The sequence below is a fragment of the Alligator mississippiensis genome, chromosome 1 (assembly GCF_030867095.1).
Source record: "Alligator mississippiensis isolate rAllMis1 chromosome 1, rAllMis1, whole genome shotgun sequence".
NCBI lineage: Eukaryota > Metazoa > Chordata > Crocodylia > Alligatoridae > Alligator > Alligator mississippiensis.
Window position 1 is genome coordinate 3,107,276 of NC_081824.1, and position 20,763 is coordinate 3,128,038.

The following is a 20,763-nucleotide window of genomic DNA, read 5'->3' on the forward strand; positions in this document are numbered from 1 at the left end:
GCAGAGCAAGAAATTGCACACAGGCTTACCCCGTGTCCTGCTAACAAGACCACCCTTCCTCTGCCAAGGTCCCGTAAGCTTCCCCAATAGACACACACGTTAGAAAAGCTCCAAATATCCTCTCAGCAGTGGGCTCAAAGAACCAGAAGCTTTAGTGAATCAAGTCCACAGCCAGAGAACGTTTTCAGGTGTTCATCAAATTTCTCAAAACTACCCAAAATGAAAAATGTTGCTGTTTTGACAACTGAAATTATTCTGGGCTGTTTGCATGGGAACCTGGCAAATGCTGAGGGCAACAATTCCTGGGCAGTTTACTTCTGTAAACTTTATATTTCTCTCAGTTTGCATTGACTTGGACACTTCATCAGAAGCTTTGTGCTTGTCTTGTATTTTGCTCTTAAAATCCACAACCTTTTTTTAGAAACGATGAGTAAAAACACTTTTATTCTCAATAAATTGCTGCTAAAGTGTGTTACAAATGCATTAAACAAGTTTGTATCTTGTTCACTTTCTCCTATTTTCACAGTGCAGGGTGGATTGAACACTTCATCATCTCTATCTTAATTGAAATCTCTATCTTATCATCTCTATCTCATATCAGCTCTGTCTTTAACATCTCTGTCTTAATCAATGCTACACTCAAATAGGTTAATAATTCGTGAAATATATATGCAAAAGTGAGAAAGTAATGAACTGAAATGCTTCTGTTAACATCACGCATGATTAAAACTAATAAAGCCTGTAACTTTGTTGCAAGGAAGAGAAGGAAAAAAATCTCTATAACCTGATGAATTGGAAATATTTTTTTTAAAATAATCCCCCCTGATCTTTTTATTCACAGTTTTCCAGAAAGTCAAGAAGGTCATTAATGTTTTCATGTTCTGTCTTGAAATCTGAAAGAAGAACAGCAAGTTAAAACAGGACTGTTTTACATTTTAAAAAGGATCTGCCATTTCACCTTCATTAAGCAGGAGGAAAAGCAGTGCCACCCGCAACACAAATGAATAGAAAAAAGGGCAACTCTTTTAACTTATAGGCAAATTTGTTCAGGCGATGTATCCTGCACAACCATAGTCATAGAACCCATGGAATAAGGGATCCAGCCACACAGCAAACTATTAATATTACAACACTGGACATCTATGTGCTTACCTGCACTTCTACAAATGGACTTTTTGGGGGGGGGGATAATCCTCAGACCTCAGTGAAGTCCTTTTCCTGCCAGGACCTCTGAGCACTTTGCTAAGTGGGCAAATGAGCACTGATCCCATTTTACAGAAAGAGAAAAGGGAGCAGGACTTGCCCACATCACACAGGGAGTAGGTGGCAGCTCTCCCAGCAGAAGAAACAGCCTAGTGATGGTGCTGGGCTACAAGTCAGCAGCAGTGGGGTCAGGTCCCAGCTTTCCTGGTAAACCTGTGTGTTCTCACAAGGTCCAGTCCAACACCCAGTGCACAGCTCCTGGCTCACGAGTTTGTGGTCTGTGCAAAGGGACCTGGCCTAGGCCAGGGTTTGAGGTTGCCATGTAGCCCTTCCTCCGGATACAGTGCAGGTTGCTCTGCAATCAAGAGCGCCTCCATGCTGTTGTCCTGGGGAAGGTGTTGCACAACCCCAACAGGCACCCTCCACCAAACCCCTTTGACAGGGGGAGGAGGTAGGAACAGCTCTGTCCCAAAGCTCATCCCCACCCCTGCCCTGGGGCAAACAGCCAGCTCCATCCCACATCACAGCTCAGTGGCTGTCACCCCACTCACTTGAAGGAACTTCACCCTTAAATGAGTCTTCCAGACCTCATTAAGTTCCTCCCCATCAGTAGGAAAGCCAGCTTCCAGGCCAGCAAACCTCTTGTCATCCAATTTCATTTACTTGGGGGAGACAGGAAGGGAGCTGGGGCACAAGAAGGGTGCTAGGAAGTTCAACTCCACCCACACAGCTCCCTGAGAGGAGATTTCAGACTCTTACCTGGCAGGTCCCCAGCATCCCTTTCCCAGTGAGAAAAGGCAAGTTTGATCATCTTGGAATAGTCATTTAGCAGCTTCTCTGTCATATCATTCTGTGGCAAAGAAGTGGTCAGCACGTGAGCATGGAACAGATCTCACAGCCCTTCACACCCATTAGCCAATCGATCAGTCACAGCTGTTCAGTCTCAGCAAGGAGTCAGGCAGATGTCACCAAAGTTATACAACCAGAGACACCAAGCCTTTTTGCATATAACTGTCATAAGTTAATAGCGGAGGCAGTGTCTGTGTGTGTTGGGAAGAGACAGGTACAATTAGGGGCTTTCTTTGCCCTGGAGAACCTTTATTGCTCATTAGGATGTGCAGGAAAAAAGCTCTGTGTGACTGCTAAAGTAAGGTCACTGTGCTGGCAGGAGGCTTGTGAATGGAGCCCAGTTGCCCCGGCATTGTGGGAAGGACAATGAAGACAATGCCATTTTCACAATCACTTTTTGGAGCAGAGCTGTATGGTCTCCTCCAGAGCACTCACTACAATAAGCTGCTTCTAACTCAGAAGGATGAAGGGCTGACTTGACCTGCCTAGGATTTAATCCCTGCCTCAATCGGATGTAGAAACAGCAAGCCTGATAGACCATTCAGGCCAAACGACCCTGTGCACAGCCTGCTGGGATGGCAGGAGATTTAACTGCAAAGACTGCTGCTCTGGGTATCTGCTTACTTTACAACCTCAATAGGAACGAGAAAAACTCTTGTGATGAGGTGAGGGCTTCAGGTACTGATCTCCATGGTGCTTTTTAATTGAGTTTAGGGTAAAGTCTGCATGTCAGATCCTTACCTAGCCTAAATCAGTCTTTCTTCATAAACTCCAAAGAGCGCTGGTCATGACACACCAGCTGAGGGACAGCCCCTTATGCTGTCCCTTCCCCAATGAACAGAGGGGAACTCAGAGGTGCAGATGAAGGGGACCAGAAAAAACAGAGAGCTCCATCAACAGAAGGTCATGGGAATTAGGAAATTAGCCCCTGGAACAGAGACCTTTCCTAACCTAATGTTCATCTATACATCATGGAGATTATGCTATCATAAGTGGAATTCACAGGGGCTCCTAGGGAGGTTAGGTGAGCCTAGTGGGCGTTGCTAAGTTGCACACATAAATAGGAAGATACAATCATAGAATCATAGAAAATGAGGTTGAAGGGACCTCAGGAGGTCACATTGAGTCCAACTCCCTGCTCCAAGCTGGACCAGCCAAGACTACATCATCCCAGCCTCAGTTTGTCTATCCAGGTCTTCAAAACCTCCAAGGATGGAGGTCCCACTACCTCTGTGGGTAGCCTGTTGCAGTGCTTTACTACCCCCCCAGTGAGAGAGTTTTTCCTCATATCCAACCTCAAATTCCCTTGCTGCAACTTGAGCGCATTGCTCCATGCTTGGATTCATTTCAGAACAGGTTTGCCCTCTATTCCTGTGGGCATGTTGCGAAGAGGGATAATGCTGCTTCTTACGCAGTCCCTAGTGTTAAAAAGGACCTGTTATTCCTGGAGAAATAGACTTTTGTTGCTGCAAGCTATGTCTGCTGTGCCTGGTGTCTGTACAGTGCCTGTCTGTGGTGTGGATTGTATTATTTAGTATGTGTTTTGTCTTTAAGCCTGAGACTGCTTCCACTGAAGTCAGTGGTGTTCTTCATGTGCTTGTGGCCAAGGGCATGTGTAAGTGTTTGCAAGGTGAAGGCCTCTGAGGACACCTGGAAGATCAAAATGAAGTCACTTCTGCACTGAGTGGCCAAGAAACATCCCTTGGGGTAGATGATTTCTTTAAATGTTTTTGATCTAAATTCCCCCTGCCCTGCCTAGGCAGATGTGTGAGCTGCTTTGGGTTCTGTACAGAACTGCCCAATCCATGGGCTGTGCTTGAAGGAGAAGGGAAAAACATCACTTACCTTCAGCTTCTGGAATTGCTCCCTCATCCTCTCTGTTGCCTGTTCAAACATCCCACTCTTCACCTCTTTCTCTATGTTCTCCGTGAGGATCGTTTTCATCTTCTGGCAGGCTTGCTTCCCCCTTACTTTAGCTGCCTCTGTTGCAAAGGAGGGAAGTGTCACAGCACTGCAGCAGACTGGGGTGGGTTTGGGGAGAAGGGCTGGGACTGGGTTTAGGTGTACAAAATTGTGGTATCATAGTATCATAGTATCATGGTCAGAAGGGACCTAAACAGATCATCAGGTCTGACCCCCTGCCCCAGGCAGGGATGGGTTCTGGGATCATATCACCTCAGCCAAGTATCTGTCCAGCCTCTTCTTGAAAACCCCCAAGGCAAGACAGAGCACCACCTCACTTGGGAGCCCATTCCAGAGCCTGGCAGCCCTAATGTAAAGCAATGTCTCCTGATGTCCAGCCTGAACCTCCTCTCTAACAATTGGGGCCGTTATTCCTAGTAACCCTGAGTGGTGCCTGGGGGAACAGATCTTCCCCCAATTCCCTCTGGTCCCCCTGGTGAGTTTGTAAGTGGCCACCAGATCCTCTCTCAGCCTTCTCTCATGGAGACTGAACAGGTTCAGGCCCTTTAGCCTCTCTTCATAGGGCCTGCCCTGCTGCCCCTTGACCATGTGAGTGGCCCTCCTCTGGATCCTCTCAATGCTAGCCACACCCCTCTTGAAGTGCGGCACCCAGAACCAGACCCAGTACTCCAATTGTGACCTGACCAGTGCCACATAGAGGGGAAGGGTCACCTCCCTGGAACTGCTTGTGATGCATCTGTAGATGCACAACAAGGTGTGGTTAGCCTTCTTGACAGCTTCCTCACATTGGTGGCTCATGTTCAACCTGGAGTCAACAATGACTCCAAGATCCCTTTCTGCCATCGTGTTGACAAGAAGGGTGCTCCTCAGCCTATAGGTGTGTTGCTGGTGCCTTCTCCCCAGGTGCAGCACCTTGCACTTGTGTGTGTTGAAACCCATCCTGTTCTCATCCGCCAACCCCTGTAACCTGTCCAGATCTAGTTGTAGCCTCTCCCTTCCTTCTAGCATTCCCACTTCTCCCCACATCTTAGTGTCATCCACGCATTTGTATAGGGTGCTTTTCACCCCCTCGTCCAAGTTGCTGATGAAGATGTTGAACAGTGCGGGCCCGAGGACTGAGCCCTGGGGGACTCTACTGCCCACATCCCTCCAGGTCGAAAATGACCCGTCTACCACCACTCTCTGGGTGTGACCATCTAGCCAACTTCCCACCAATCTGACTGTGTAGGCATCAATTCCACAGTCACCAAGTTTTTTTTTAAGAGAATGTGGTGGGAAACTGTGTCGAAGGCCTTCTTAAAGTCCAGGAAGATGACATCCACCTCGACACCCTTGTCCAGGGACTTTGTGACCTGTTCATAAAAAGAAACGAGGTTAGTCAGGCAAGACCTGCCCTCAGTGAACCCATGTTGGTTGCCCCTGAGCATTACCTCCCCTGCTGGACCCTTGGAGATATGCTCCTTGATAGTTTCTCAAAGGTCTTCCCAAGGACTGAGGTAAGAATAACTGGCCTATAATTGCCAGGGTTCTCTATTATCCCCTTCTTGTAAATGGGTACCACAATGGCCCTTTTCCAATCCTCTGGTACCTGACCAGTGCCCCACGAGTGCTCAGAGAGCCGTGCTATTAATAGTCGCAGCGTGTCTTTTCTTCCAGGTTGGCTGATCTCATGCTTTAAACTAGCTTTGTTGGGGGATGGGGCCACAGGAGGACAGGAGGACACCTCCCAACCAAGATGGGTGACAAGCACAAGGAGTACCCAGGTAAGTGATGGGGGTCCAGATTGCCCTAAGAATTGAAGGAGGGGAGGGTGCATGTACCAATACAAGACCTTAATTGCCTTTACACTAATGCTTGTAGCATGGGAAATAAGCAGGAGGAATTCACCCTCCTGATAGGTAGGACAAACCCAGACATAGTAGGGCTCAAAGAAACCTGGTGGGATTCATCCCATAACTGGGCAGTAAACATTAGGGGCTGAAGACTATACAGGTGGGGTAGAATGGAGAGGAAAGGCAGGGGTGTGGCACTCTGCATCAAAGAGAAATACACGTCCTCAACTAACAGGATGGGGTCAGAGGAGGGCAAGCTGAAGTGCTTTGGGTCAGAATACAGGGGGGTTGTGGGGAAAGGGACTTAATGGTGGGGATCTACTACAGACCACCCAACCAAGGGGAAGAGCTGGACCATGAATTCTCAGGCCAGCTTGCTGAGGCACTTAAGGCAAGGGATGTAGTCATCATGAGTGATCTAAATTACCTGGACATCTGCTGGGAGGAGCAGTCAGCCAGGTCTGACCACTCATGAAAGTTCTTTGCTGTAATCCAGGATGTCCACCTAACCCAGGAGGTGCACAGTCCCACCAGAAGGAATGCTGTCCTGGCCACAGGTGATGACCTGGTGAGGGGACTCCAGGTTCTTGACCACCTGGGTAACAGTGATCATTGCCTACTGGAATTCACCATCCAGTGCAGGGTGTCAAGGGCCTGCAGTAAGGCAACAGACCTTGACTTCAAGAGGACCAACTTCAATGAGTTGAGAAGATTGGTAGGAGAAGCACTGGGATCCTGGAGAGGTCAAGAACTGGGTGTCCAAGATGAGTAGTCATTCCTTATGAAGATGACCCTCCGAGCCCAAGGGGTGACATTCCCAATGAGAATCAAAGGGAGCAAGAGTGCTCAAAAGACCACTTGGCTCACCAAAGGCATTCAGGAATGCCTGAAAGCCAGAAAAAAGAGGCATACACCCAGTGGAATGGAGGGGCTATCACCAAAGAGGAATATACCTCCATCGCTCAGGCTTGTAGGGGGACTGAAAGCTTGAAAGCTAAGGCAGATATGGAACTAGGGCTAGCATCAAGGATCAAGGACAACAGAAAGTCCTTTTTTTAAATACATAGGGAGTATGAAGCAAGCACCGGGTAATGTGGGGCCCCTGCGGGATACGCCAGGCAATCTGGTGGTTGCACCAGAGGAAAAGGCAGACCTTTTTAACAAATTCTTTGCCTCCATTTTTTGTGCAGGGACCAGGACTCCTCCACTGAGATTCAGGATGGGCTCAGGAGAGACTCCGCCAGGCATAGGGTCAGGAAGGACTGAGTTAGGAAACTTGTGGAAGGGCTAGACATGTTCAAATCAGCAGGTCCAGATGCTCTCCACCCCAGGGTGCTGAGGGAATTGGCAGGGGATATCATGGGGCCCCTGGTACAGCTTTACAAGCACTCGTGGTGCTCTGGCCAGGTGCCAGACAACTGGAAGAGGGCCAATGTGGTCCCCATTTTCAAAAAAGGAAGGAGGGAAGACTCAGGCAACTATAGGCCTATTGGTCTTACTTTGATCCTAGGGAAGCTCTTTGAGAAGATTATCCGGGAGCACATCTGTGAAGGAGCAGCAGGGGGGACAATGCTCAGGGGCAAATAGCATGAGTTTATTAGGGGCAGGGCCTGTCAGACCAACCTGATTGCCTTCTATGATCAGGTGACAAAATCATTGGACGCAGGTGTAGCAGTGGATGTAGTCTTTCTGGACTACGGGAAGGCCTTTGACACTGTCTCCCACCCCATTCACATTAAAAAGCTAGGCGACTTTGACACTGATGCCTATACAGTCAGGTGGGTTGCAAATTGGCTGAGAGACTGCACCCAGAGCATGGTGGTGAACAGGTCATATTCGACCTGTAGGGATGTGGGAAGTGGGGTCCCCCAGGGATGGTCCTCGGGCCCACACTGTTTAATCTCTTTATGAGTGACTTGGATGAGGGGGTGAAAAGCACCCTGTTCAAAATTGCTGACAACACCAAAATCTGGGGCAGGGTGTGCACGCTAGAAGAAAGGGACAGGATACAGGTGGACCTGGACAGGTTACAGGGGTGGGTGAATAAGAATAAGATGAGATTCAATACTGATAAGTGCAGAGTACTGCCTTTGAGCAGGAAGAACCAGCAGTAAATCTACAGGCTGGGGAACTCCCTTCTTAAATGCACAGAGGCAGAAAGAGATCTTGGAGTCATTATCAATTCCAAAATGAACATGGGCTCCCAATGTGAGGACACGGTCAGGAAGGCTGACCGCACCTTGTCATGCCTCCACAGATGTATCTTGAGCAGGTCCAAGGAGGTGATCCTCCCCCTCTACGCGACACTGGTCCTGCCGCAGGTGGAGTACTGCATCCAGTTCTGGGCACCGCACTTCAGGAGGGATGTGGACAGCATGGAGAGAGTCCAGAGGAGGGCACCCGCATGATCAGGGGCAGCAGGACAGACCCTACGATGAGAGGCTACAAGACCTGAAACTGTTCAGCCTCCACAAGAGAAGGCTGAGAGGGGACTTGCTAGTCATCTACAAACTTACCAGGGGGACCAGCAGGGAATGGGGGAGACCCTGTTCACCCGCACACCTCCCAGGGTAATGAGGGATAACAGCCATAAGTTGCTTGAGAGTAGGTTCAGGCTGGACATTAGAAGACGATACTTCACAGTCAGGGCGGCTAGGATCTGGAACCAACTTCCAAGGGAAGTAGTGCTGGCTCCTACCCTGGGGGTCTTTAAGAGGACGCTTGACAATTACTTAGCTGGGGTCATATGAGCGCAGTATTCACTCCTTCCCAGGGCAGAGGGTCAGACTTGATGACCTACTTAGGTCCCTTCCAACCCTACCTCTATGAATATATGATAATGATGCCCCTTGCCAAGGAGATACCCAGTGGACTCTTCTAGTGACATGAACTTAGTGCTGGAAAAGAGAGCTGGGCTGGATGCCCTGGAGAATAAAGACCTTGCCATATTCCTCAGCATGACAGATCCCCCATGCCTCCATGTATCCCAGTCAGGAGATGGAGGTCAGCTTCTGCCCATGGGTATTGCTGCTATCTGTGGGTGCCAGCGTGGCACCAAGTAGGGACTGACTTGTGCCAGCCCCAGCCCCTGGGCTAAGATTCATCCTCAACCCTTTCCTGCCTCCACACAGGATCCCACGTCCCCTCCCAGGCTGCTTCAGCCCTTCTGGAACCCCTCCACTCATCAACAAGGATAACAATCTGATCCCTAGCTGCTGAATATTTTCGTTCAGAGGCCAGTTTAAATGCTGGGAGGCTCTGAATAAGCACAAGGAGCAAGAGGAGACTTTCAATAACAGAAGTGATTTGGGGGGTATCCTTGGGGATGTTGACATCTTCCCCCAAGAACATGGTGCAATACCCATCAAATCTACATCACCTAAAACATCAAATCACATGCTCTCCTGCTTGCTTTGCTGGTGCTAATGAAACTGGGAGGGTCCCTGTGTGTGAGCTCTGGAAGACAGCAAAATATTAAAGCATGCTGTTCCATCACTTGGGGAAAACATCCCAAGGGCTCGGAGGACAAACTAAGACTACAAAATGCAGAACAGTTGAGGGGAATCAGTCCTACCATCATAATACGGCTCTAGATCATTCTGAATGGAGAGCGAAAGGGACAGGTAGATATCTGCCTTCTTCTGGAGGATGTATCTGTCAAGGGAACTCATGATGACTTTCATCTGCAAGGATTAATTTGAAGCATGTGTCAATGTCCCTTCAGTCCTTTTTTTTCTGTCAAATGGTCTAAAGAAACAGTTTGGACTACAAAGCCAACAGGACCCCTTAGGGTCTTCTTATTGGTTACCCCTGGAATGAAAATGACATTTGTAGGACTGGGAAGCATTAGGGACAGAGCTTAGAAAACCATGAACAGCCTGCAAGCTGTGCAACACCCTTCTCTGTCTAAAGGCTATGGGACCTTTGATCCCACCCTAACTAACTTCTACTTTCCTAACTCCTGCCCCCCCCCACCCATGTGACAACCCCTTGTTTCCATGCTACGTCTCATGTTTCCCTGATCGAGTGCACCCACCTTGAATCTCTGCTGGAGTTTCTGCCCATCTGACTGTTTCTTCTCCTTGTCAAATCCTGGCTGTCCAATCTCTGGCCCTGCAGATGTAGCTGACTACAGTCCCTCACCAGGGATCAGGGCAGGTTTGGTAACTACATGTATTAGATACCAAGCTTAGAACTAATCTGCGAAGGTCTTGGGCAGTTGGCCCTCCCAAATGCTTACCACTGGCCTTTCAGTTTTCATCCTGGTAGTCCACAAAACAGCAGGCCCATAAAACACAACTGCTCTAGCAATTATGGTAGCACTGGGGCAGAGTGGAATATGAGCTATCTCATAAAAATGCCCTGGGTCATTTTTAATTCTTGCTATTTATTGCTGGTCTAACCAGATTTCTTTGGCATGTGCAGGGACTTGTCTCTGATTGACATGCAAAGCAGATAGGCATGTCCCTGGCACAGGGGAATCCCTCAGTGCCAAAAGCCAATGCCACTGACTAAAAACACCCACTTAGCCCAGCTGGCAAGATGGCCTTTACAGAGCCATGACTGCAGACATAACTTACATAAGCCATTAGATGATAGAAATCAAAGAGAAAGTGGACTGGAAGGGATTTGCATTAAGTCATCTAGTCCAATCCACTGCCTGAGGCAGGATTATCCCCGTCCAAACTGTCCTGTACAAGTTTATATCCTCTTAATAAAACTACCATCTACCCAGATGCCACCTACCAAGGTGTAAGACCCAAACCTGCCACAAGTAAATCAGGGGGACCACAGTAGCCAACATCCCGCTTCGCTCCAGAGAGACCAGGCAGAGGCTACAGAGCAGGGGCGAGCAATTATTTTGGGCAGACGGCCGCTTACTGAGTTTTGGCAAGGCATCGAGGGCTGTATGACAGGCAGCCAGGGGCTGCAACAGAGGAAGGCAAAAACCCCAACAGCCTGTACCAATCTGACCAGGGGGAAAATTTCTTTCTGACCTCAAACTGATGATTGATCCGACTCTGAGCAGTCATTAGGGTGCTCTTAGTAATTCCAGAGTCAACCAAGCCTGCAATCAGAGGACTGGGGTTATTCTCTGCTCTTGGCTCTGCAGCACCTGATGTTCTGGCTCTTGCTTCCAGGCAGTAAATGCTGTGTACTGGGTTTGCTGGGTACAAGGCAGAGCTGCTCATGGCCATTTCTCTTACCAGAGATGAACCCTGGTTCCAGAGTCACGAGAAACAGGGTGAAGAAACAGGACAACAGGAGAGCTTATGGCCTGGTCTGCAGCTGGCAGTGCTAAACACTTGTCCTCCGGCTGCTGGCCTGGCCCCCTCCCTTTTAACATGTACTTACTTCTTGCATAAGGAAGCTGGGCTGGCAGTTGTTATCAGCTGCTGAATTCTCCTCCCCAACCTTCTCAAATTTCTTCCTCACAGCGTCCATGAAGGTATTCAGTTTGTCTCTCAATGTGGCTCGAGTGCCTCTTTGGATCCTATTGCAATAATAAAGGGTTGATCATGGAAAGGATGACAGGCTTGTTTCCCTACCACATTACATATAGCTGGTGAGGAAGCAGGACGGAAGGCCCGGGGCTGGGGCAGCAGGGACCAGGGAGCGTACAGCTGGCATTGCTGGGACATTCCCCTTGGTAAACTTCATATCCCTTTGTCCTGAGCTCATTTCATTGGAGGAGCTGCTCTCTGGAAATGCACCAGCAGCCAGCTACAGTAAACCACAAGAAACTACTGGGAAGTGGAGATAAAAGCATGTGAGCTCCTTGCTCTGCATCTCCACTTTACTTGCCTTGCTAATGGGGTGAGCCCATCTTCTTGGGGGCACAGGATATGCCCCACAGATGTTTATTCACTTCCGGAAGCCACTTAAAAAGTCCAAATGGGCACTAGCTTCTGGAGGCAGTTGTACACATTATTGGTTTTTTCTAACTAAAGATATTCTCTGGGTTTATTTCATTGGCACAATGTACCAAGATGATTCCCCTTACTATTTTGCACATAACGCATACATAACACACTTACCACTCGTAATTGGTTAATGTGCTATTAATCCTAAAAGATGCTAGAGGGCATCTCCTAACAGTTTTACCCTGCTGACCTCCTAGTACTTAATTACAGCAAGGGGCAGTTTAGGTTTATTTTCTCTGGGTGGCTTTCAGTTAGACTTTTCCCACCCCGCTCAATTTTCTGCCATTCACCCAGTGATTCATTTCCAGGTGCTCTCCCCACAAATCTACTAGCTTTGTCAATTTTGGGGAAATGGGCTGAGACATGGGGTGCATGGGTGTGACAGTGGGATGGGACATTGGGTGAGATGACGGGCAGCATAAGCCCTCATAAGCAACCAGCATATGGTGTGAGACATGGGGTGCATGGGGTGACACGTTGTGAGATGGGGAGACATGGGGTGAGATGGGTTGGGTTTTTTTTTTGCGGTTCCATCAATAGTCCCCCTGCCACAGCCAGCATAAGCATACGCTCGCATAAGCACAAATTTCCTGTTGATCAGACAAGCGTTTTTGGGTGCTGTCCCCAAGAAATGTACTGGCGTGGTTAATTTTGGGGCAGAGCAGCAATTGGGTTTTGTTTTTTGTTTTTTTAAACCTATTTGTCCATGCTCGATCATTCATCATTTACAGAACAATTGTAGGGACGCTTGCCATTTTGCTTCAGAGAACACAATTGGAAACCATGGAAACACTTAAGACAGCTTAGCTCTTCCTTAGCAGGCACTGATCTGTAGCCTAATCCTTCCCCTTTCCCCTCCTCCCCCCACCCCACCTCTGGTGTACCCATTTTTAAAATATTCCCAATTACTGCGTGCCTAGAAGCAGGGTGGGGGTGGGGGGTGAGGGTCTTGTCTCCTCCTGGGACCTTGGTGGTCCCCTGGCTGTGCAAAGCTTTGGATCATGATTTGGATTCAGAGATGATTTGGATGATTTGGAGGCTGAATCTACAAATCTGAACTGAATCGCCAGAACTTTAGGCTTTCTGAATCGATTCAGAGCTTCTGAAAAGATTCAGAAAAGATTCGGAGATTAGGCCATCGGGTATAACGGAGAATCAATGAAATATCTATAACTTTGTTGTCTTTTTGTTGATTCAGATGAAACTTGCAGGGATGAGAGCATGACACATGCCAGGTTTCAAGGACATAGGTGCAGGGGTTTCTGGGAAACTGCACCTCAAACATCTAAAAGCAAAACTCATGTCACATGTGTGTGTTAAGCCAGAGTGGGGTGAAAACTGCAGGGGTGGTAGCTCTTGCTGAGGCCACAAAGCCTGCCAAGTTTCAAGGGGGAACTACTGCAGGCCGGGCTGCCAAGCTACTGTGTTACCAATCAATCACGATTCACTCAGAGACCAGCTCAATACACAGTAGCTAGCTACTAGATAATAAGTTAATGAGCAAGGATTAACACATACAAAACCAAAGACTAAGCAGAGGAAAGAATCAATACAGATCTGGGAACTGCTTATGCCTCAAGACAGACAAAGTTGCACAAGCACCCATGTCACGAGTTTTGTCTGTCAGCAGTGTGGGGTGCAGGGCCCCAGAACCCCCCTGCACCGATCTCCTTAACAGCTGGCAGGCTTTGTGGCCACAGCAGGGCCTAGCAGCCAAGCCTGCAGTAGTCTCCCCACCCGCCCATGCCCCAAGACAGACACAGTTGCACAAGCACCCATGTCACGAGTTTTGCCTGTCAGCAGCTAGAGGTGCAGGGCCCCAGAACCCAGAACCCCTATGTCCTTGAAAGCTGGCAGACTTTGTGGCCTCAGCAGTGGCTACTACCCCTGCAGTTTTCACCCCCACCGCCTCTTGCCTTTGCACAAATGGAAGTTAGGAGCAGCCGTGCTTAAGTAGTCATCACAAAAGTGGTTGAACACTCACGTGACTCTGTTAAATCCCCTACGCTCCCTACAGGTTGCTCCAGCTGGCACGGGTTAGGCAAGCAACCAACTGAGAACTCTTCTTTTCTATTCATTTTGCTACTTCCCCTCCTACCCATCCCCTAACATTTGCCTCTTCCATCCACTTGACCCTCCCTCTGTGATCTTCAGGTTGTGAGACTCTGAGAAGGAGCTCTCTTTGCTGCTCCATGCCTTATGCATACCACAATGGGTTCCCTGGTCCCACTGCCATGGGTACCATCTCTGCAGGCCACATGGGGCAGGGTTTCTCTCACCTGAATATGTTTCCAAAGATCATGTCAATTTTATCAAAGATGGGCTGAGCGAGGGCATCATTGATGTCTATACGGGCGCAGGACCGGGATGCGTACACGCCATGCCTCAGGCACAGGGCTTTGAGGGTATTATAATAACCTTGGTTTCCATTGTCTCTCTGTAAAATTGGAAACACAGTTGTGATTAAAGTGTGGTAGGAATAATTCATTATAGTTTTATTCCCTGAAGGCTTCACAGCCTTAAATAGGTAAGGCAACAGAACCCAGGGAGGATCATCTCCATTCTCCAGGGGAGAAGCAGAAACAGAGCCTCAGAGCTAAATTGACATGAGGGCTGCAGCCCCACCAAGCTGTGATGTGACACCCCACTGCCAACCCTCCATGGAAACCACAGCCCTGAATTGGATTTGAATGGTCTTTATGTTTTGAAAGGAAAGTTAATTTCCTTGTAGTGAGATCCACAGTCACCAGCACACTAACCCCCCTAACCTAGCCAGTAGAAGTGTGGAGGTCTCCACTCCAGCCTTTCTTCAATTTATTCAACCCTCCCGGGAGATGCCTCCCTCCACTCTGGATTCAATACATTTTGTGGACAGATGGACCCAATAAGCCAGCACTGAGCATTCCTGTCACATAGGTGAGGCACCTGGGGGAAGTCTAGTGTGTAGATCCTGATAGGGCAAACTGTTCAGGTCTGTCAAATGTCAAAGTGGTTCTGGGTGTGCCCAGAGGCAAAGCTTTAGGTGCTTAGTGAAACATAACCTTGATCTTTGGTGACTTGAGGGTAAGACAGCAGCTGGGAGGGTCTTGGGGGGCGGGGGTTGTAAATATATTGGATTTTGGCAACTTGGTCCATATAAGTCTTTATGTGGATCTGCCTCGGTTATCCCATCTGCATGTCAATAGGCTTCCCAGGCCCTACAAAACTAATTGGCCAGTTGTCACAGGCAGAATGTGGCCCTGTTGAGCTAAGTTTCTTTATCTTTACACACTGAGGTGCACCAGACAAATTGAGTTTAGATATTAGGAAAAACTTTCTCACTAGGAGGGTAGTAAAGCACTGAAACAGGCTCCCCAGAGAGGTGGTGAACTTTCCATCCTTGGAGGTTTTGAAGACCCAGGTCCCTTCTGCTCCCAGTTCCCTATGATTCTACTCTATGGGCAGGACTGCTGAAGTCCCACTGGAAGAAACTAAAGGTCAATGTGAGGTAGGTAATGGACCCTGGCCTATAGAACATTACTCTTCACAAGTGCATTTTGCCCAATGCCCAATGGAAATCTTCATTAATCTTCTCAAAACATAATGATATTGTCTTTCACCCATAGATTTCAAAGCTTACCCTAATAAAAATATGCAGCAGAGAGGGAATGTGGAGGCAACTGCTAGTCAGTGAATAAAAGCTGCAGACATCAAGTAAGCACACAATACTCACATCAAGGAGTTTATTGATAATTCTCTTCTGAGATTTAATGGCCTCCTTGGCACCTTCATCAAGGGAATGATTCATCTGGTCAAAACATTTTTTAACCTGTTCTTCCAGAGCCATAATTTCCTTCTTGACAGAGTTCTCCAAGTGATCCTGCTCACCAAATTGATCCTGGAATAGAAGAACCCCATAACTGATCACTGATCACCCAGCTCTGGAGATAATAGAAATATCTTCCAGACATTCTTCCCTCTAGAAACTGCAAGGCTGGCTCCTGTTGGTTCAACACCTCCCTAAGGGCATCTCAAGATTATCAGGGGGCGGAAAGATGGTGTCACCTACCCCGTACTTGGTGTTCTTCAATACTTATCCATGGCTCTATCATCAAGGCTTGTTGGGAAGCTGGGAGAAGGGGCAGGAAATCACTGGGCAAGAAGGTTAGTAATAGGGTGCAGAGGAATTCTGCAGAATCATTCTTTCTTAGTTTTGGCCCTCGAAAAATTCCACGTACACACACAGTCAAATCGTCATTAGGGATTCATTTTTCATCCCGTACCCAATAGGCCTGTGTGAATAGGGAACTATTATATTCAGATTAGGCCAATTTGGATGCCAGAGAATCAATTCAGAGTTCCAAATTGTTTTTCCAATTTGATTCGGCTGTATCATTTTGGAACGTTCAGAGTTGATTTGGAGCCAATTTGGAAATTTGGCCATAGAGTATAATGGAGAATCAATGAAATATCTATAACATTGTTGTCTTTTGTTTGATTAAGATGAAACTTGCTGGAGTAATAGCCTGTATGGAGGGCATGACGTGTGCCAGGACTCAAGAAGATAGATACAGGGGTTTCTGGGAAACTGCACCTCAAGCTGCTGACAAGCAAACCTCATGATATAGGAGACACTGTGTGTGTGTTAAGGCACAGAGGGGTAAAAACTGCAGGGATGGTAGCCACTGCTGAGTCTACAAAGCCTGCCAAGCTTCAAGTAGATAGGTGCAGGAGTTTGGGGGAAAATGTACCCCAGAAACTTGAAAGCAAAACTCACGTCACATGTATGTGTTAAGCCACAGCAGGGTCAAAACTGTAGACATGCTAGCCTCTGTGGAGGCCACAAAGCTTGCCAAGTTTCAAGAAGACAGGTGCAGGGGCTTCTGCATTCTGGGGCCCTGCACCTCTAGCTGCTGACAGGCAAAACTCATGTCATGGGTGCTTGTGCAACTGACTGTGTGTGTTTTGGGCCATGGGGGGTGGGGCGGGAAACTACTGCAGGCCTGGCTGCTAGGCCCTACTGTGGCCATGAAGCCTGCCAGCTGTTAAGGAGATAGGTGCAGGGGCTACCATCCCTGCAAGTGTCATTTGAATCAGCGAAAAGACAACAAAGCTATAGATATTTCATTGATTCTCCGTTATACCCGATGGTCAAATCTCTGAATCTTTTCTGAATTGATTAGGAGGCTCTAAATTGATTTGGAAAGCCTAAAGCTTCCAGCAATTCAATTTAGATTCATAGATTTGGCCTCTGAACCATCCGAATCATCTCTGAATCCGAATCCGAATCATGTCACAGTTCAGGACCTACCAAGCATTCAGGTGTCTTCCTGAGGTTTTGAACCACTGAGAGAATGACCAGTGTCTCCCTCACATAATCCATTAGCAGCTTCTTCTTCTCTTTCAGATAGACACTCCGGACATAGTCTCTCAGCTTGGGTATCTCTGAAATAGCGCAGAGCAATGGAGTTAGAAATCCATTGGAATATGTTCTTGCAATAGATTTCACATGGAGAACATTGACCTTGGGGAGCCTCCTGTAGGTGACACAAGGCTGGATGAATGAGAAGGCAGGGTAGGCTGAAATCAAGAGCCCCAACTTCTGAGTTATTTGTGTGTGTCAGAATCCCAAATAATTTGAATAAAGCTCAAGGTTTAAACACTTATAAAGAACAGCCTGCGATGATGACCCCAGTTTAATTACCACAGTGGCATCTGCCAGAGTCGGCAGAGGGCCTGAAATCATTGCTCAGCATCGGAGTTGCCACATGCAAGGCCCAGCTGTGGGGGGACCTGCCAACACTAGCCCAACAGTGTGCGGGGGGAGGAACAGCACAGCCTGCTTGGCAGACTCAGGCAGGGACTCCTGAATTAGTGCCGAGGGATCAGAAGCCCTGACACCATCTTTGCCACCCGAGGGGGTTAGGTAAAAGGAACAACTGCTTAAACACCTGTTGCTCCTGCAGGAGAGAGGGCCCTGCTGCTGCTTTCAGTGGGGAAAAAGGGGTCTGGCCCCATGTGTCCTTAAGCCAAGAAATGTGAATGTTTAAGAACATTTAATTAGCTGTCTCAAATGTACAACCTGCCAGTGAGAAACAAGTCTTTGCTGGTGAGAAACCCCAGTTTGATCCCGAGGGAAAGTGAATGCAGCAGTACTGCTCTTGCATTGGTTGGCTTTTGTTCTCCAGTTGTGCATAGTCAAAAGAAAGATTTAACGTCACCTGACTCTTCCTTGTTGAGATTAAGTGTTTGATCCCAATATCCATTGGCGCTGACAGTGTAGACAAAATCGGTCTTGTCCAGAATCTCTGAGTCACTTGGCAGTTTTCTCTAAAGCACACAAGCACACGGGATTTACACAGAGAAACCCTCCCGGCACCAAGGAATTCTGCAGCAGTTCACAGCGCAAGCGTCAGTTTAGCCAGTTGTGCATCCTAAGCCAACTTCACTCTTTCTCAAACTCAGCTCTGCTCCATAGTTTGCTTTCCAGTAGGGCTGTGCAAAGCTTCAGGTGCTGATTTTATTGCAGAGCCCCCTACATAGTATGGGGCAGGAGAGGGCAGCAGGGATTGCTTTCGCCAGCAGAAGTGGTGACTCTGGGTTGTTTTTTTCTCGTAAAGGGCTGGAGCAGGCCCAGGTGGGGCACCTGTGGGAGGGCTGGGGGAGTGATGGGGGCACAGGGGGCTTATACAGAGCCCCCCATGCAGCATGGGACAGTGGGAAGAAGTGGAGATCAACCCCCACCTGGCGGCACCCGGTGAGCACTGGGGATTTTTTTTTAACTAGTTCTGGGAGCAGGGCCGGGCAGGACAGCCATTGCTGGGTGGGTGGGTGGGGGATGGGCCTGGCTGATTCGGAGTTTCAGAGATTTGGCAGCAGACAAATCTCCGAATCAGATTCAGCTGAATCGAATTGGGACAGTGATTCAAATCACCCAATCAAATCTGAAGTGAATACTAGCCGCTTTGCACAGACCTACTTTATAGTGAATCCATCCAGGCCTGTGTCACTGCAAGTACTTCCTCCTGTGCAGCTTTCCCCTTACAAACCTCTCTGCTGCACCAACTTTCTATCTCATCTCTTCCCTCAGCAGGGTCTACAAATTGCATTTAATTCCTGGATGTGCTATTTAGAATGGAGGGCACGACTGCTCTTCTGTCACCGGTATGACCGCAGCTTGAACTGACGCCCCCAGGATAGCTTCAAACTTGCTAGGGCAAGCAGTGCTGGCTACCACTACCTACTTCAGTATAGAGCTCAGGGTGGGTTGAAAGCCTTTTTCCCAGCTACCCCATGCTCAGTCCCGTGGTGACATTGCCATACAGCTAGCAGTACTCAAACTAGATACTTTAAAGCTAGGTCAGTGTTGGAGCTACTTGGAGACCTATGAAGCAGGATTAGAAAGAAGGATCAGCTCCCCGCATGGTAAAAGCAGCTCTCCTTTCAGAGGGGTCCAACAATCACTGCCGCACGCAGAACCAGTGTGTCCAAAACACAAGGGGAATAAATGGTCTATTCTAAAAAGAAAGGAAATGGCCTTGTCTAGTTCCCCATGACCGTACTACAGACAACGACTGTGTAGCCCCACAGGATGGGATTCCAGTTCTAACACCCACTGAGGCACCTGCTCTGTATTTATTTGTCCAATCCCCTTTTAAGCCTGGTGAAATGATCAGCCTTTGCAATGACCTGTGGCAGTGAGCTCCACTGGTTAGTGACATGTTGTTTGAAAAAACTCCCTTTGTTTTAAACTCACTCCCTAGGACAGTCCTGATCTGCACCCTAGTTCTGGTGTGGTGAGAGATGGCAAACTGCAAAGCCCTATCCGCTTTCTCACATCATTCCATATTTTTTAAGTCTGTCATTTCCCCTTCACTTGTCTTTTCTCTAAGCTGAGAAATCACAACTTCTGTAATCTCTCCATGCACACAAGCCTCTCCATGTCCCCAACCTTGTTGCCCTTCTCTGGAACCAGGAAAAGACCAGGACAACCTGGCTTGGGTCCAAAGCGGGACAATGCTCCAACCTGGCTGCTGCTACCATGGCTTTCCCTGCCCTCTTGCTGAAGTATGGGTAGAGTTTCCTACTAACCAGTCCCAGCATGGCCAAAGTGCCCTACCTCCAGAAAGCCACCAAAAGCCCCCCTACAGAAAAGTCCCTTGGCTCCACAGGCTGGATCCATCCCACAGAATATATAATACTGACTCCTACTTTAAGGGGATGGAGAATGATAGCCAGCATGACATGCAGTATTCGAGGTGTAGGTGAAGCCTGGGTTTAAACATTGTATAATGTTACCTTTAGCTTGTCCTTCATTCTTTTGCCCTGTTCCTGTTTCAAAGCTGCATTTCTCTCTAAAATGGCATCATGTTTGCTCTCCAGAGGGATCTAGGTTCAGAAAAGAAACAAACATTACCATAGATATTCCCAGAAAAAAATGCTAAGATGCTTTAAGAGATTCCTAGCTTCTAGGAACAGAAGGGACCTTCTAGTCCACCTGCTAGCCTCACACAACCCAAGGCACATTGCCCAGTAATTTTTTGCTGAGCCCAGAGGGAAAAGATTTTTCCTTTCTCAATAAATAGTTTCTTACCTTTACAGTAACTGAGCACTGCAGCATGTTGCCTAGAAAGGTGGTGGAGTCTCTGTCACTGGAAGTTTTTGTGTGCAAGTTAAACAAAAACTCACTGAGATGGTTTGGATGGGCATGGTCCTGCCATAAGCAGGGGGTTAGACCAGATATGACATCCTGAGGCCCCTTGAAGCCCTGTTTTTCTAAGAATCTAAGTTTTCTAATAACCAGTATCTTTTGTCTTCACTGTGGCTTGACACAGGTGCTGGATGCACCTATGGGTGGAGCATTTTTGCCAGCAGTATCTGCCTGATCCATGCATGTGCTTAGGTGGTCTCAAACACCATACTGAGGATATAAAGGCATCACATCACCACCTTCTCCTACAATTCCTTCTGCACCACAGAGTCCATAGTGTTTAGAGGAACCTAAAGCAGAGGGGAAGGATGGCAAGTGAAAGAACGCACCCACAGACATTATC

At 48.0% G+C, this 20,763-nt stretch overlaps 1 protein-coding gene across 2 annotated transcripts in view; it reads right to left on the reverse strand.

Moving 5' to 3' along the window:
* Positions 1–408: 408 nt before the first annotated feature.
* Positions 409–20,763, reverse strand: part of LOC132243192 (nuclear GTPase SLIP-GC-like) — a 42,917-nt gene continuing 22,562 nt past the window's right edge. For both annotated transcript variants that reach the window (XM_059727909.1, XM_059727910.1), the window contains exons 10-19: positions 20,009–20,098; positions 17,932–18,040; positions 17,022–17,155; positions 15,444–15,608; positions 14,011–14,168; positions 11,163–11,301; positions 9,382–9,490; positions 3,898–4,034; positions 1,963–2,053; positions 409–893 (exon numbers count right to left, since the gene is read on the reverse strand). In XM_059727909.1, the coding sequence (XP_059583892.1) occupies positions 832–893; positions 1,963–2,053; positions 3,898–4,034; positions 9,382–9,490; positions 11,163–11,301; positions 14,011–14,168; positions 15,444–15,608; positions 17,022–17,155; positions 17,932–18,040; positions 20,009–20,098 (1,194 nt within the window). In that variant the 3' untranslated portion in view covers positions 409–831. The remainder of the gene's footprint in view (positions 894–1,962; positions 2,054–3,897; positions 4,035–9,381; positions 9,491–11,162; positions 11,302–14,010; positions 14,169–15,443; positions 15,609–17,021; positions 17,156–17,931; positions 18,041–20,008; positions 20,099–20,763) is intronic.